Consider the following 16,927-nt stretch of genomic DNA (forward strand, 5'->3'; position numbering starts at 1 on the left):
TAACCCAAGCGCGTTTTCTTCCAAACCACTGGATAGGGAATCCAAGAAACTGGACACCTTTGGAAAGCGCATCTTTTCTTCCACCAGAGCGGCCCTGCGGTGAGTGAACACGGCATGCTTCCTGGACTGATATTCCTGTGCATTATGGGATTTGGTTGTGTTGCTGCTTCCCATGCTGCCAGAGGAAGGCAACGTCATCTTCAACCAGGCTTTGGTGGATGGCAGGGATGCAGTAAAGTTCTCCACCCAGTGCGGGCAGGACACCATGGACTAAGTGGGTAGAGTCCTGATTGCTGCATGGGTTTACCTGGGTAAGGTCCACTGATTCTTGGGGGATGTCCAGTCTTCACAGACTGGCATGCCCTCCCATGGCTCCAGCCTATTTGGTGACGAAGCAGATGTGGCACTCAAACACTTTCGCAGCAGCAGGGTCACTGCCAGATTCCTTGGCCTTTCCCTCTCAACTCGGCTGCAACAGTAGTCCTTTCACCCCTACTGTTGACATGGCAGGGGCAACTTTGGGTGTCTGCAGCATTGGCCATACCCAGTACAACAGCCCAGACCCCTGCACCTCCGGTTGCAGTGGCCTCCAAGCTCCTTCAGTGTGCTTTTTACCCAGCATAGCCATCCTTTTGGCGGTAGAATTGGGCACCACCTGCTCCAATGGTCGCTGATTGTATCTGACAATTGGGTGCTTGGGATCATGCAGAAGGGTTATGCCCTGACATTTGGGGAAACAACTCCCCTGCACCCACCACTCCAAGTACATTGCTGGGGGACCATCTTGCTTTGCTTCGTAAGGAAGTATAGGCTCTTTTGGCCAAAGACACCATAGAAAGGGTGCCTGAACACAAGTAGGTTGTTTTTGTTACTCCTGCTACTTTTTGTTGCTAAAGAAAGGATGGAGGCCTCCACCCTATACTAGATCTTCACCCTCTCAATGCCTTCCTGAAAACAAAAATTTAAGATGCTCACGTTGGCTCAGGTTCTGTCTGGCATGAACCTGGATGGTAGGGCTGAACCTACAGGATGAGTATTTTCACATCCCCATCCTGCCAGCTCACGGTTCGGAGTAGGCGACAAGCATTTCCAGTTCGCTGTGCTCCGCTTTGGCCTCACCAGTACCCCTCGGGTGTTTGTGTAAGTGATGGTGATGGTTGCAGCCAATTAGCAGAGGTTAGTGGTTCCAGTCTTCCTCTACCTCAACAACTGGCTGTTGAAGACTGCCTTGCCCCAGGCAGCTGTCGGAGCGGTGTGTCTGGGTCATTCAAGCTATGATGCAATGTTTGAGCCTATATCCTGGATTTCAGTAAGACTGACTCAGAGGCTGCTTGGTCTCATGGCTTCCTGCATGCACAACAAATCTGATGGCATATGCTGGCTCTGCAGTGGGACTTGGAATACCAGTAGGGGCAGCACCAGGGGAACCTCTAAGACCTGGTCAGATGTCGGAAGCAACTGCAAAAGATCTGCAGTGGTGGTTGATGAACTGCTATTTTGTCAGTGGCAGACCCCTCACCATTTACCCTCCCCAAGCTCAGACTGGTGTCTGACGCGTCACTTCGGGGTTGGGGTGGCCATCTCAGAGAGGTGGAGCTCAGAGGACTCTGATCTCTGGTAGAATCTCAGCTCCACATCAACTTTTTGGAGTTGAGAGCTATTCACTTGCCGTTGAAAGCTTTCCTTCCATCCATCAAAGGAAGGCTGATTCAGGTGTTCACACACATCACCATTGCCATGTGGTACTGCAGCAAACAGGGCCAGATGGACCCTGCGCCAGAAGGTTTTGCTCTCGGGACATGGTTGGAATTTCAATACATTTTCCTGGTCGTACAACACCTAGCGGAATCTCGAATGCCAGGGTGGACAAACTCAGCCATGGATGCCTCACGGATCATGAATGATGTATACATTCAGAAATGGTGCACGGTCTCTTCTGAGACTGAGTAAAACCTTGGCTTGATCTATTCACCACTGTGCAGAATGCGCAATTTCAGCACTTCTGCGCACTGGGGTTTCCAAAGTGGCTCTTGTTCAGGGACGCATTTCAAGTGTGTTAGACCTGACATCATTGGCTTGAGTCTCTCCTCCATTTTTTCTGTTTGCCTCCACTGTGTTACGATGTTTTGCTGGTATATGCTTTGGGCGCCGTGTCACTGCTGATCAGTGCCATAGCGCAAGTGCTCCCTATGTTAAAATGATGTATCTATTGTATCCATGTTTGGCTTGTTTTGGTTTACTGTCAGTCCCTAGTCTAGTGCACCAGGAGTGCCGGGGCTTGTAAATTCAAATGCCGCTCGTGGGCTTGCAGCACGTGTTGTGCCACCCACAGGAGCGGCCTTGTAAAAGAATGTCTACGGGTCGGTCATTGCGAGACCCACGTGCAGTCTTGCACTGTCACGTCGGCTGCGCAGGTATACCTACCTGCCAGCCCCTCCAACCTTCCCTTAACTTCATGTTAGTCACCCCTATGGTAGGCCCATGGGCAGGGTGCATTGTAAGTGTAAGGTAGGACAAGCCTGACCAAGTTGGTCTGTCCTGATAGTGAAGTGCCGCCATCTTAGGGCTTCACTATTGCGAGGTAGCCTGCTCTCCGTTGGGCAGAATGGGCCGCCGGGATTATTAACGCTATAATCCTAGCTGGCTCGGGGAGCATGGTGCAATGTCGAGTTTGGTATCCCTGAACTCGGGGTTTAATTACGCATCCGTTGGTGTGGATGGTTTTTGGACTCTGGGTTCGAAAATAGCCCTTTTAGAAAGTGTCTATTTTCTTGTCTAACCATATCTGGTCTCTGCTGGTCTGCGTGTATGTGACAGGAGCTGGGTGGCTCCAAGAGGTCTGGATGAGTCAGTGTGGGATGAGTGGGACATTACGTTGAGAGTAGGGGGAGAGTAGTTGTTGATAGCCTGCCTTGCCTGATACAATGCTGGCTCCACCTCCTGCCGAGCGACTGATGGCTCTGTACCTGCCATGGACGATCCTGGCTCCACCTCCTGCGGGGCGTCTGAGGACCCGGCCCGGCTCAATGAATAGGCCAGGTGCTACTGCCTAGCTCCACCCACCACAGACCCAGGGTGTTGGGAAACCCCCGGCATAGACAAAGGGATCAAAGACGAAAAGGGGTATAAGAGAAGGACCCCTGAACCAAGAATTTAGATCACTTCTGACAAGGAACCCTGTAACCAAGGACAAGAAGCCTGCTGATCTAAAGGACTGCTTACCCCTTCTGCCAGTGTGCTGTTGTTGGGGGAATCCTGCAGTGCTTCTTTATTTTTGCCAAGGAACCAGGAGAGAGGAACTTTGTGTGTACTCTCACGCTTGCTAAGAAAATCTCCAAGGACTGGAAGAGTGCCAGTCTCCTGCCGAAGTCACAGGGCTAAAAGACTTCACCTGCTAAAAAGTGCTATCCGCTCGAAGTGTGAATCCAGCACCTCTGAAAGAGCCAGCAACCACGACGATCGGACGCTGGGCCCGACCGACGCCAGCAGCAACGCCAGTGAGTAGGAGTACGGCTCTAACTCCAGAGGACCTCGGGTCTGCCCCGCTGCTGATCGCATCAACCGTGTGCCCCTCGACGCCGTGAGCGCTGCTCACTCTGTGCAACTGCATCAGCAACAACGCCTGCTGAGGCCTGATCGACACCGAAGACGCGACGCCGGATTGCTCGACGCCGCTGATCATCGTGTGCTTCATTTTCCTAAGGTACTGTGTTGTTGGGGGTCCGTGTGACTCCAGGCCCGACGCAGCGCTCCTCGCGGTCGACGCCGAACCTGTGGATTATCTCTGCCCAGCGTTGTGTAGCTCCCGTGTGAGTTACCCTGTTGCTAAAGAACTGTGTTTCCAAGAAGAAGATTTGCTTGATATAAAAGACTCTTGGGCTAAAGAAGAACTACCTTTGAACTATCCTTTTTCCTTCCTAAACGTATTTATTCCGATTGTGTACAGTTTTGCCGTTATTTTGGTCTTGTGCTAAGCCTTATATAAAAATACTTATTTTTATAATACTACGGTGTCGTGTCCATTTGTAGTGTATTCACTGTATTACTGTATGTGGTCGTAATTGCTTAACACACAGCCTCTGAGATAAGCCTGTTCTGCTCTGCCAAGCTACCAAGGGGGTGAGCAGGGGTTATCGAAGGGTGTGATCCCCTTGCCCTGACTAGAAAAGGAGTGTCCCTATTTGTCAGAAGTGTATACCTCTGCCAACTAGAGACAGCCGGTTCTAACAAAGTGGAACTTTGGACTCCTTTATGCTTGTCCATTGACAACTGTTCTACCCAAAGTTCTAAAGATCAGGACTGATAGTGGCTCCAGATTGGGCAAAGAGAGAATGGTATCCAGAACTCTTGAGCAAAAACATCTATTCCCCGGTCAGGCTGCCCCTTTTGGAGGACCTCCTGGTACAGCGACACGGCATGGCCCTGTGCACTCCCCACCTTCATGCATGCACACTGAGCTGTCACAGTTGAGGGTATTTGATCTCCCGCCTGAAGTTTGTGATGTCCTATTGACAGCCAAGCATACTTTCACTAAAACTGTCTATGCCTAACGTTGGGCTAAGTTTGTGGCTTGGTGTTCCTCATGCAATGCGGACCCCCTTTCTTCACCCCTTGCGGATGTTTTGTTGTTTGTTAAGCCCGGCATGGTCTTGCTCTGGGCACAGTTAACAATTATTTGTCAGCCATTTTGGCTTCTTGCAGCTACTGGATCAAACCCCCTTGTTTAAGTCACCTGTTGTGACTCTTTTTTTGAAAGGTTTACACTATTTGTTTCCAGCTATTCTTTTTGTGATGGCCCAAAGGGACCTTAATTTGGTACTTCTTTTTCTCATGTGTTCTCCATTTGAGCCCCTGCATAGCTGCTCTGTCTGGCTCGAGACTCGGAAAACAGTGTTCCTAGTCCAGGAGGGTTAGTGAGCTTTAAGCTCTGTCGGTCCACCCTCCATACACCAATTTTTTCCTGGACAAACTGGTCCTTTGAACATGCTCCTCTTTTCCTCTGAAGGTGGCCACCCCTTTTCATATTGTCCAAAGCATTACTCTGCCTCTGTTCTACACTCCACCTCATCCATCAGAGGAGGAGAGACTCCTCTATTTGGACCTTAAAAGAGCTTTGTCATTTTATATTGATCACACCAAATATCATTGGGTGAACAATCAGTTCTCCACTGTGTTCACTGGGGTAAAGAAGGGCAAGGCTGTGCAAAAACGAATCATCTCTAGATAGATAGTACTCTGTATAAAAATCTGCCACGCACCTGCGAAGGGGCAACCCCCCGAGGGCTTGTGAGCTCACTCCACCAGGGCAAAAGCCACCCCTACTGCAATAGTGGGTGGGGTATCTATCTTTGACATTTGCCAACCTGCCACATGGTTATCCTTCCATACATTCACCAAGCACTACTGCTTGTGCAGACAGGTTGGTTGTGATGAGCATTTTGCATGTTTGGTCATCCTGGACTCTTTCGTTTAAGCCAGTTTGCAGACGAATTTGGAATGAGGAATTTGCAGCTAAAAATCTCTATTAGAAGGACTAGAAGGACTAGTTGCTTACCTTTGGAAATGCTTTTTATGGTAGAGAATATATCTGACCATAGATTCCTCACTGGTCCTCCCATCCTCCCTGCTCTGTGAACTGGACTCTTTACCCAAAAGAAAAGCAACACTGGTCAAACAAGTAACACTTACATGGCTGTGTTTTTTTACATAACTAGTCATGAAAGAAACTGATGTTCACATGCTGGAGTGACGCCCATATAGGCACTGCGATGTCATTTCTGATGCAGACGATGGCGACGCAGGGCTAAACTATGCCACCTATCGCACACAGAGGTTCTGCTCAAGATTTTCCAAATCCAGTCTGCTGCCTGGGGAATAGTCAAAGGTGAGGAATCTGCCGCTAGAGTCTCTTCCAGAAAAAGCATTAATGAAAGTAAGTAACTTGTTCATTTCAACTTCTGCAATAGTGTATGAACCGGTCTACAGAGCTCTTCCCTTGCAAAACTTCAGAGAGTCCATAATGTTGTTAAAAAAATTGTTTAGCTTGTAGCTCCGTGACTACATTAACCCAGATCAGTTGAATAGTCCCTTTTCTGGCTACCTGTAAAAGAGATAGTGTCTTGTACACAAGTCCGCAATGGCCGCTCACCAAACTACCCTGCAAAACTGTTCAACACATAATAATTACCTAAATGCCTCAGGTCTGCCAGCCAATGGCTACTGTTGATCCAGTCCTACAGACTCAGGGGGTATTCCTCCTGCTCCTGGGATTCTTTCTTATGGCACTGCCTACCAATCCAATTGAGACTAGAAAGTGACTCTCACAAGTTCATAAGAATGTTCGAGGATAATCATTTCATCCAGACTTTCGGACACTAACCTGATCTGACTTCTGCCTCCTTTGCATAGATCTTTATTCCTGTTTGTCGGACAAGCCTGCATATTCCTTCAGGTCTCTGTCTATGGCTTTGCCAAAGGCGTCTAACAAAGTCTATCCGGGAACTGCTTTCACTGTAGCTCAATGACTGCCTCTAGACTTCCTTCATTAGCTTAATGAACTGATTATTCTGTCACTTGGTTTACAAAACATCTTAATGAACTAATAAATCTCTTCACCGTGACCCTGAACAGTTCCGTGACCTACACTTTACGCTGAATGATTCTATAGGGTATGCCTTCAGATCCTGTTCATCTTGTGGGTTGATTTAAGTGATCCCACTGCTGTTGAGATTCCAGCAGAAAGTGTTGGAGGATCAAGCACAATGCAGGCTGATCGCCCAAAACTGGAAGATGATTTGGTATGCCAATATGTTGGTACTAAGCATCTGCACCTCCTTCTTATTCTCTCACACATTGCCAACTAGTATTTATCGCACAGTTGCTTCTTGTTCGAGTTTGCTAACACTGCACTTCCACACATGGATATTGAGCACTGCCACTTGAGACCTTTGGTTTCTTACTGAAGTAACCAACATCTTGTTTTCCAGGAAACTTGCCACAAAATCTATGTATTGAGGTCACTGGAGTAGGTATGTTGAGTGGTACACGTTATAAGGTTTGAATCCTTTCTGGCGCCATCTTTGCATTATGTCTTGTCTTTCAGGTCTTGGCAGTCACTTCCCTATATGTCTTCATGTGCTTTCCTAACCACACCTCTTTAAGTAACTACTTATGGCACACATTTTGAAGATTTATTTTGTTTTGTCTTACTCAATTCAATGTTTCACAGTAGGATTTAAATTGTGTTGACATTTCTGTTAGCATCTACAATCGAGCCAAAGCACAAGTGCCTATTTCGTTTGACATTGAAACCTACAGCAGTGGTGGCAGTTATTTTGACCCACTGGTTCAGAGAACCATGGGCCCATTTAGTCTAGACATTTTCCACAGTGTTCTAGTCCAAGTGTTTCTGTCAAAAGATGTCAGCCTTTCATGTGGGCAAGTTTTTCACTCTTCCATCCTTCTTCCCTACTCCTCATCCCCGCAAAGAGGACCTCAATCACACACAACAGGACCGAGTGAATGATCAGCTCTTTGTGGAGTTTGCTGGAGTCAAGAAGCACAAATCTGTAACCAAGCACCTGTTCACGCTCCACTATGCCTTACTGAAGAAAGTCTTTCTGGCTGGCATTTTCGGACCTTCCTAAAAATGCAAGGCTGCTTCTATTACTCTCATCAGGGGTCATCCCAATAGGCATGTAATCACTGGGTGACCATTATTACAGACTAAACATCACTGCTTAACAGCCCAGGCCCACAATTATGGATACTTAGGTAGGCTGTGTCCCATGGCATTGTTGGTTAAGCAGCACTCTTCAGTACAACCTCTTGGAGGGTATTGCTATGGGACTCATCCACAAGAATAGGCATTTGTGGAAAGAGGGTACTGATTGAAAGAAAAAGTTATTTGCTTTCAGTAACACATTGTCTATTGAATACAGTATCTAGCTGCTGATTTCAAACTGCCCTATTTCTCCCCTACGAGTTAGTGCCATTAGTATTAAGATCCTATGGATACAATGTGTTGTCTAATATTACCGCTCTCGCAACATAAGAGAGAGAGGCCACAGATGATGATGCAAGGTTCCAACCGGTGGCCCTGGAGAGCTTTTGCTGGAGAAAAAGTTTCTAGTTCCAGACTGATACTTGATGGATAGTCCTAAGGTGCATCATCTGCAGGAATATGCTTGCATGTACTGGAAATTTTGTTACTAAACATAAGTAACATTTTCTGCTAGTGGTTTGGACCAGATCGAGGAAAGGGGCTTTCTTTGCTCCTAATTAATACAGACATTTTTGGTTAAAACTAGAAAGCAGAGTGGGGTTGTTTTGTTGTGCTTTCCTACTCTTAGAGCCCTCTTTGGGGCAGGCAAACAGTGGTAACAAAAAACAACTCTATTTTCAGAGCTCCATTCACCACCAAATTTTGACTACATTTCCATGCAGCAGAGTGGTCTCCACACCATGATAAATGGGTTACTAACATTTAGTAAATCCAAAATATGCTTTGTAAACTACTGAAACTACACATACTAGATTGAGAAGTTACGGTTGTGGCTAAAAGAGATGTGTTATAAGAGGAACCCGATCTGTAAAAAGCCTCTTGTTTTGCCAATGTACATTTCTGGAAAAAATACATTCCCATAAAAACTATAAAAACATTCAAATGATAAAGCTTTTTTTTAGAATACATTGTGAGGCAATTATAGATATATTTAATCAGACATATAATTTGCAGACCACAGAATATATACAAAGTTTATGGGGGTTTGGTGGTGGAAAAATAGTTATCAAGAGTATTCCATACAGAGGTGCTACGCGATCTCCATGGGGAGTCCTGGAGGGGAAATGCTATCCACCCCTCTCAGGTAAGCAACCCAATTTAACCAGGGATTACATGAGGTAGCCGCTGTGTTTTTCCAGTTAGCAAGTACTGATTCACATGCTGTAGTTCGAAGAATATATACCAGAAGGCTATCATTATGTGATTTGATTTGTCGCTCTAGGAATCCTTGAATTAGGGAATGGAACTTTCTTTTTAGAGGACTCCCAAAGAGAGTATGGATAAAATCAAATATGGAATCCCAGAATGGGGAGACCGGAGTGGAAGAATAGGTGGGGGATGTCTCATCAATTTGGTGCAGTTCCAGCAATATGGGCTCTCTCTGAAGGACAGTTTATAGAGTCGGGCCGGAGTCCAGAATTTTCTGTGAATGAGTCATAATTTTGTCTGGGAGAGGGAGGGGGAGATTTTGTGGGAGACAACTTACTTCCAAATTAGATGGCAAGAGTCAACAAAAATGAGAAAAAAAAGGGAAAAAAAGAACTTGCCTGCAGCCAGCCGCATTGACGGTCTTTTGCTCCTCTCATGGCTCCACTGCAGGCACAGGCTCCCAGATTCCCCTGCATGAGAGCAGCTTCAAGATTGTCCTGAGTACCCTAGAATTTCACTCCCAGGGAGACTGGGAGCCTGTGCTGCTTACTCCAACGCAGCTCGGGTTAGAGACCGCTACAATGTGCAATTTGGTTTGGCATCCTGAAACAGCCGGCCAAACCTACATGCACACTTTTAGCAGTGCATACCATTCGCCCGGGACTCGGCTGGAAAAACAAAATAAAATGATAATAAACCCAGGTTTATTATCATTTTATTTGTTTATGCAGCTGGCGGGGGCGATGCTCCTCCACCATGGCGGAGGAGCTGCCGCTGTTACCCATGAATTTCGATTTGGGGTTTATTCCAAAGACAAAACATGTTAGAATGTGAGATTGGGATCTCCAGGAGCTTGTCAATCTTTAATATAGCTCCTTTGGTGCCGCTAAAGATATATTTTCCTGACTAAGGGGGTTTTGGTTTGCTGGTCAAAAGGGTTATTGGGTGGAGGTCCCCATAAATTTATTTTTCAATTAGTAACCACTTGGGGATATAATCCGTGTCTGGGAGAACCCGAGAGATCCTTGCCTTGCAACTTGTATTATATTGCAACTATTGGCAACTTGTACCAGGTCTTAGATATGAGTATACACAGTGTAATATGCACATTATATATATGTAATTGACTATGTATGTTAAAAGAGATTTATTGGCAACTTGTTCCATTTCCTAAGCCAATAGCACTATGTGATGAGCATTCATAAGCACATTTCCTGTTAATTTATCATTCATTTTGTCTTCTGTTTATTATAATTTAATGTGTCCTGAATTGACGTGATCCGAGATAACTTGATATCATATTTCTACTGCTTAGCATCCTCTAACCAAACTCGTACATGTATACTACTTCTCCGCTTTTCACTATGCATGTCGTACTGTCTTCCTTTGTTCCTTTTGTTAAAAATGTCAATAAAATTCTTTGAAATTAAAAATATTCAAATGATGTAAGATAGCAATAAGACATTACAATGGCGTTTCCTATACATCCAAAATTGTTTATGCCACAGGCACTCTCTATATTGAGCATTCCCTATAGATTCACGTTGTGCAATGCAAATTGTCATGTCAGCCACTGTTGTTTAAACAAAGATATGTAAGCACACACCATGCCGGAATATCTTGGCTAGATGCGTGTTACACATACAAATAACATAATGCACATGAAAGTAGGGTTTTAGATATAATCAACAACTTATAACAATGCCTTTGGTATGTATATAGTTCACTGATTTAATCTGCAACTTAAACGTGGTTTGAACAACATTTTCTATCATGGTATTGTTTGTCATAGTGTATGGTGTATTAACTCATGTGGAACTATGTACACAATATGATTGGAATGTTTACTTACTAAGAAGCCTGATGCAACTGCACAATGGTTGCAACCTTGGCTTACCCTATTTCTTTTTATTTTATAAATGATTGGCCAACAGCACTTGCACAAGCAGAGTACCAGCAGTTCTGTGTGATAGGTTAATTAAGAAATTAATGGTAGCCATTGACACTGTGCCTAAACTCATCGTTTATACATTATGTCCAACAAAATCAGTTTTAACTGTTTTTTAACATTTTTTTTCTTACATTTTCTTTTTATTTATATCTTTACTTGACTTTCAAAAAGAGTGAGGACATGAAGAAACAAAATATCCTCACTGAGTTTAGATGGTATTGAATGGCTAAGCAGGTTGCACACAAACCTGATCCACATCCAGGTATGAGTGATCATCCAGTGCTACTGCATGACTGCTGACAAAATAAATTCCCCTTTTGTTCACTTGATCTTTAGGTGACTTTATACATAGAAGTGTTTTTTTGTTGCTAAGAATCCTAATGGAATTGCATTCTTCGTACCGGCTGTAAAATCTGATTGCAAGATTTCCAGGGAAAAGGACGTGCATTTATATACAAAAGAAAGACTAGGTTTGATTGTAAAGCAGCTTCAGATCATCTGAAAAAGCTTTGGAAATGTTTACGACCTGGAAAGAAACAATGCAACATGTATGAATTTCTATACTATGTTTCCTCAAATCATGGTGTAGTGGCCAACGTCACTTGCAGATGAACTACTTAAGGTCTTAATTTGACAGCTGCAGTGTAAAACTGATATTCAAATTGCCATTAGTTATACAGTTTCCTTAATAGATGCTGTTTGGAAAAGGACATAAAAACAGGAATGGTTCGTGGAGGCTATATATTCCCTGCTGACATATGGTCTGCATTCTTTGCTTTAAACATATGCACATATTAGCTGTTGGTCCACCTGGAAGCTAACCTTCTATTTTAGGTTAGGTAGAGCATTTACTTGAAGACCGTCTATAGGTTACAGCTCCACTGAAGGTACTATTGGAGGAGTCTTGGAAGTCTTTTGCTGTGGCAGAGTGGTACCAGAGCCAGTGATTATTCTGACAAGTGTTTGAAAATACTTCGGACCTTAATATTCTCCTTTCTGAAGTCTTCAGGTTTCCTGCAACTTAAATCTGGTTCACTGCCAACTTTTGTTGGGGCTTAGAAACCACTGTTTTATGAGCTTGTCTTGCACAGCCGTACACCTTTTTTCTTTTAATTTCGTTTTTTACTCTCTCACTTTTGCTAGAACTATTTTCGGAGTGAATGTGCTGCCATCAGTGTTATTTCACTGAAGTCAAGCAAAGTAATGCACCTGAAAGTGCACAGCTTAGAAGAGTTCTTGCATGGATTCGAAGGGGGGTGACAAAAAGGCTGCTTGCTATTGGTGCACAAAAGAGAAAGAAATGTGTAAACTAAGAAAACTTACCTTAACATAAAAATTGATAAACAGGATAACCAATGTGGTCATATAAGAAGACTGGAAGATGAGGCAACCAAACGGAAACCCACAAGGCTTAACAACGGCACTGAGAGTGTGCGTAATAGTCATCACAAACTGGATCTAAAACAAAATCAGTAACAAAAAAGTTTAAACATTTTCAAAACTTTGTATGCAAAAATTATGTACAGCTCTGATAAACGATGTAGACTGTCACGTTGAGTCCATGAATAAAACTGCGCCAAATACAGGTGACAAACATGAAACAAAATGGGATCAACGTTCCCCAAATATATTGTGCCCAAAAATCAAATTTGTGTCCTGCGACAATTCATGTTTGAGCAACACCTGTTTAAAATCAGTGACCTTTCCTAAATCATGTGTTATGCGAGATGCTTCCATTCTTCCTTACAGATCTAATTCTTAACATGTAACGTCAAGCTCTTCCTATGTCTCCATTTAAACCTAACCTATTGTGTGAATACATTATTTCCTTTCAGCAGTTAAGATTCCTCATCTGTCTTTATGTAAAATTCCCATACATCGACAACCCTACAGATTACAACTTCTAATCTAAACCATGCCATTAAAAGGATGCCACCAATGTATTACAACTAGTGAATATTTGTAGCAGAACTTTAAAATCTGGTTTAATTTACCTATTCTAATGTTTTTCTATTGCATATTACTGTACTGCTCTTATAGAGAGTAGTGAAAATATAGAGAAGGGAATTGTATTCCAAAGGCCTTGATGGACAAAACCAGACAATGCCAGAAAGCCACATTATTGCAAAATTCAAACTAGGATTTATTTGAATATTTGAGGTCATAGGCTCGATTCACAGAGCCATTTACGAAACCGCCTTGAACTCAGTTACACAAGTGTCTAATGTTGCAAAATCTAAATTTAATTTATGTTTTGACAAACATGAATGTATATTCCCAATCTAATTTACTCACAAGTTTGAGAATGTTCACAAACTTGCAAAGACATTCCCACCATGGATCGACCATTGCCTGCCCCTGTTAGGAGTATGTACAATAGTACTACACAAGTACTAATATATGAACTACAAAATGTTTTTTGTTAAAAGGACCCTACGTTTTTATTTTTAGAAAGTCACAGAACTCTGGGCTTACTAGCAATATCCTTATATCACTGGACAGAGAGCATTTTTTTTTTAAACACACAATTCCACTATCTCATTTTCTCTAATCCTAGGCTCTGAGGTCCAATATGTTATTTGTCACAACACATGTTTTTAAACAGTTCAATTTGTCCCCTTCAAAAATGGCTCTTGTTCCAAATGGAAACCTGCAAATACATTGCTGCTTTCTTGTAATGAAGTACTGGAGTGCTACAAACATGCAAATTGTCATTAATGTAATTCAGCAAGTGACAGTAAATGTTCAGAGAAAATAGTTAAAAAGAAAGACTGACAGATCTACGTATCCTTTTCATTGTTTAAACAGCAGTAATAATTCTGCCTCGAAACCTGCTTTACAAACATTGTATGCTGCCTCTGGTAGAGACACTGTGACAGTCAACCCTCAACTGTAAAGAAGTGAATACAGCAGAGCAACAAAGTAATTTTCTTATTACTGTTAAAACATGATGTGACAATTTGACTGTAATAAGAAATTGGGAACGTTTATACATTCATTACAGGCGTTCTTGTATTATAAATAGCATATTATACCTCTCAAAGTACACTATGAGGCTATTGCCGGAGCTCAATAAGTTCCATGACCAGATAGAGGCACAAAGCCTTAGGAGGGGGTGCCTTTTATTAGGGTATAGACTGCAAGGTGACTGGTAATTATTGGCGGAGGAGCATCGCCCCACTGCTTTTAAGCAGTGCAAAGTAAAGGAAACATAACATGATACCTTTGAGTTCTTATAATTTTATGTTTCTGTCAGTACTGGTTTCCGTGCTGCTTTGCGGGCTGGCAGGTGGGCCAGGCTACTCTGCTGTTGGAGCAAGGCGGGGGGGGGGGGGGAAGTGGTCTGTGCACGTCTAAGTATACTTGACTGTTTGGCCAGCCATCACGGGTCGCCTAGCACAGTCATGTGCACTTTCCCCCTTCTCCATGCAGTCTGCATTACAGCCTGCATGGAGAACCAGCTCAGGTCCCCCTTCCCTGGCTGAGCAACGAACCAGGATGCTCAGACTAATCACAGTACTGCATTGCTGCGTTGTGATTGGTCAGGGGGCCTGGGTCCTTGCTGATCACAATGCTGCATTGCAGCGTTGTGATTGGCTGGGGGGGGCCTGGCTGTGCTTCCTGTTCCTCAAGTCCAACGAGGAGAGCAAGAGCAGAGACACGGACCATGCAGCAAAAGTAAGTGTTTATGTTTATTTATTTATGTATTTTAAATTCTGCACATACCCCGCATGCCCGCTCCCTGCCTTCCCTCTTCCCAACTGCAAGCCATGCCAGCTGCCACTGCTGGTAATATCCTTTTAGGCATACAGTGGGAGAAGTATGGGGGGGGGTGTTGATACTCTGCATAGCAAGGGGGCTCCTGCCAATCAGATTCAGTCATGGGTCTTTCTGCAGACATTGTGTAGCTGCTGGGGTGGCCATGCAGATCTCTAGCCCACCAAGAAGGGTAGCTTTGTAGGTGAACCTCTTGGAGCTTTCTCGCAACCTCCCCTATCATTGCAGCCTCTTTTGCTTTTACTGACAATGTAGGGTAGGTCAGAGGGTGAGGCTGCAGTATTCGACTGATGCAGCGCCTATTGTCTGTGAGATAGCCTTTTGGAGGCAGGCTGTGCAGGTGTTGAGATGTACAGTGGGAGCCCATCACTGACAACCAATGGGATTCTGGACATAAAGGCACCAGTGCGCATAACCTATTTGCATTGCTAGGGAAAGACTAATACATGCCTACCTCCTTCCAGATATAAGATCAATGAGGCGGGTAAGAGGTAGCAGTAAAAACAAAAGTAAATTATGAGCAAGTGCTGCGGGCCAGTACTGGAAATTAATAAGCAAATACAAAAGGGAATAGATATAATTTTTCTAATACTGGCTTATTCTGATGTTAAATCATGCCTGTAATAGGAAAATAATGTACAAAAATTAATAGGGTGATAGCTAACTCAAACGTATAAGTTCTTCCCAGCTGTCTGTGCCTTCTATGTGCTTTTCTGCTTCTGTTACAGCTTTAAAGCCCGCCATAGCGGACTCTACCAGCCATTAAAGGCCTGCTCCAGCGTTAAAGACCTGAGCCGAAGGCAAGTGCCTTTAACAGCCGGTAGAGCCTGCTACGGAGGTAATTGGAACATTCCACTCCTAGAGGGCAGAAGGCTCTAATGTGTAAAATAAAGGCGCCACAGAGTCAGAGGAGGCTGAAAACCCCTCTGGCTCCGTGAGGCCTTTGTTCACGGCAACAGCAAACATTGAAATGTTGATGCTCCGGACTCTACCAGCCATTAGATGCCCGGAGCACTCCATGGTTTTCAATGGAGTGCTCAACATTCCAGTGTTATAATTATGAGTAGATTATATAGCAAAACACACAACTAATTAATATTAACTGGAAAAACAGAAGGGTAAGATTACCAGTTGTGCTTGAGTGAGGTATTTCTTCCACCAGAGGTACTTGTGCATGGATGGAAAAACAGAGAGGCCGTAGTATGAGTACATGAGAACATGGATGAAGCTATTGAGGGTCGGTCCAAAGAAACCTGTGGAAATACAACACAAACACAGCTTATTTTAGCCAAGAGTTATTATGGTCACATATTATACACTAAGAACTTTTCTATCTGTATATTTGCAGAATCCGGCCACATGGGATATACTAGTTTGACAATGTTCAGTGCACCTTTTATTTTCTACTTGTGTAGAGGTGCACAACTGGTACGTGAGGGGAAGATTGTTAATTTTAATTAAATCTGTATTTCCCTCATAAGTAGTTTTTTTCCTGTTTAACTTACTTTATTATTAACCACTCAACACCAAAATGTGTTCAATGAAAAGGTTGTTCTGAAAACGTGGCATTCCAAAACTAGTGAGTTACATTGCGGCTGTTCAACGAATAAAAGATAAATAGGGTATCCCATGTTGACAGGCAAGATACGACTTAGCTTTACTAAGACAACTGTTCCATTGATTTGTATTACAATTGACTGGCCATCAGGAAAAACAGCGACCATACTCCTTTAGTTATATGCAAATTGAATGAGTAATTAAGTAGAACATGTGAATTAATTAGCTTGCTGTCAAAAGCTCCTATTAACCTTCATTATAAACAATCTGTGGCGAGTGGCTGGCACAAGCTGAGCGGTTACATCTCACTTTCAAGCTACTGTGCGCGAGCGCCAGACTCTTCTGGAATGTCAAATTTCAAAAGAATGGGGTTGGTCTCCACAAATTTACCTTGACCTCTTACCTTTGATACTAGTGAATGAAGGTAAGTCCTCCATCGTTGATTCTCATTTAGGGTCAAAGGCAGTTTTAGTTTACTGAATGAGCCATTTATATAGCGCACAGCTGCCAAAACGTTCGCCCCAGTAGTGACTAACAGTGACTTTTTCTCGCTCATGTTTTTACTAGACTTTCACTTGGGTTGAAATGAAAAAATACATATTTAACATTTTTTACAGTTGTCTACAAAATTATAATTGGGGCAAAGTTCTTCAGATTGATGGTATATATATATTTTTTTTTTCTTCTGTTCAAAGAGGACTCTGGTGGGG

The 16,927-nt window shown here is 43.5% G+C and overlaps 1 protein-coding gene across 1 annotated transcript in view; it reads right to left on the reverse strand.

Moving 5' to 3' along the window:
* The window catches only part of ELOVL2 (ELOVL fatty acid elongase 2), a 560,054-nt gene that overhangs the window by 27,052 nt on the left and 516,075 nt on the right, over nt 1-16,927 (reverse strand). Inside the window, exons 6-7 of the mRNA XM_086965200.1 lie at nt 15,789-15,913; nt 12,207-12,341 (exon numbers count right to left, since the gene is read on the reverse strand). Coding sequence (XP_086821326.1) covers nt 12,207-12,341; nt 15,789-15,913 — 260 coding nt within the window. The remainder of the gene's footprint in view (nt 1-12,206; nt 12,342-15,788; nt 15,914-16,927) is intronic.

Source organism: Lissotriton vulgaris, chromosome 4_1, assembly GCF_964263255.1.
Source record: "Lissotriton vulgaris chromosome 4_1, aLisVul1.2, whole genome shotgun sequence".
Lineage (NCBI taxonomy): Eukaryota > Metazoa > Chordata > Amphibia > Caudata > Salamandridae > Lissotriton > Lissotriton vulgaris.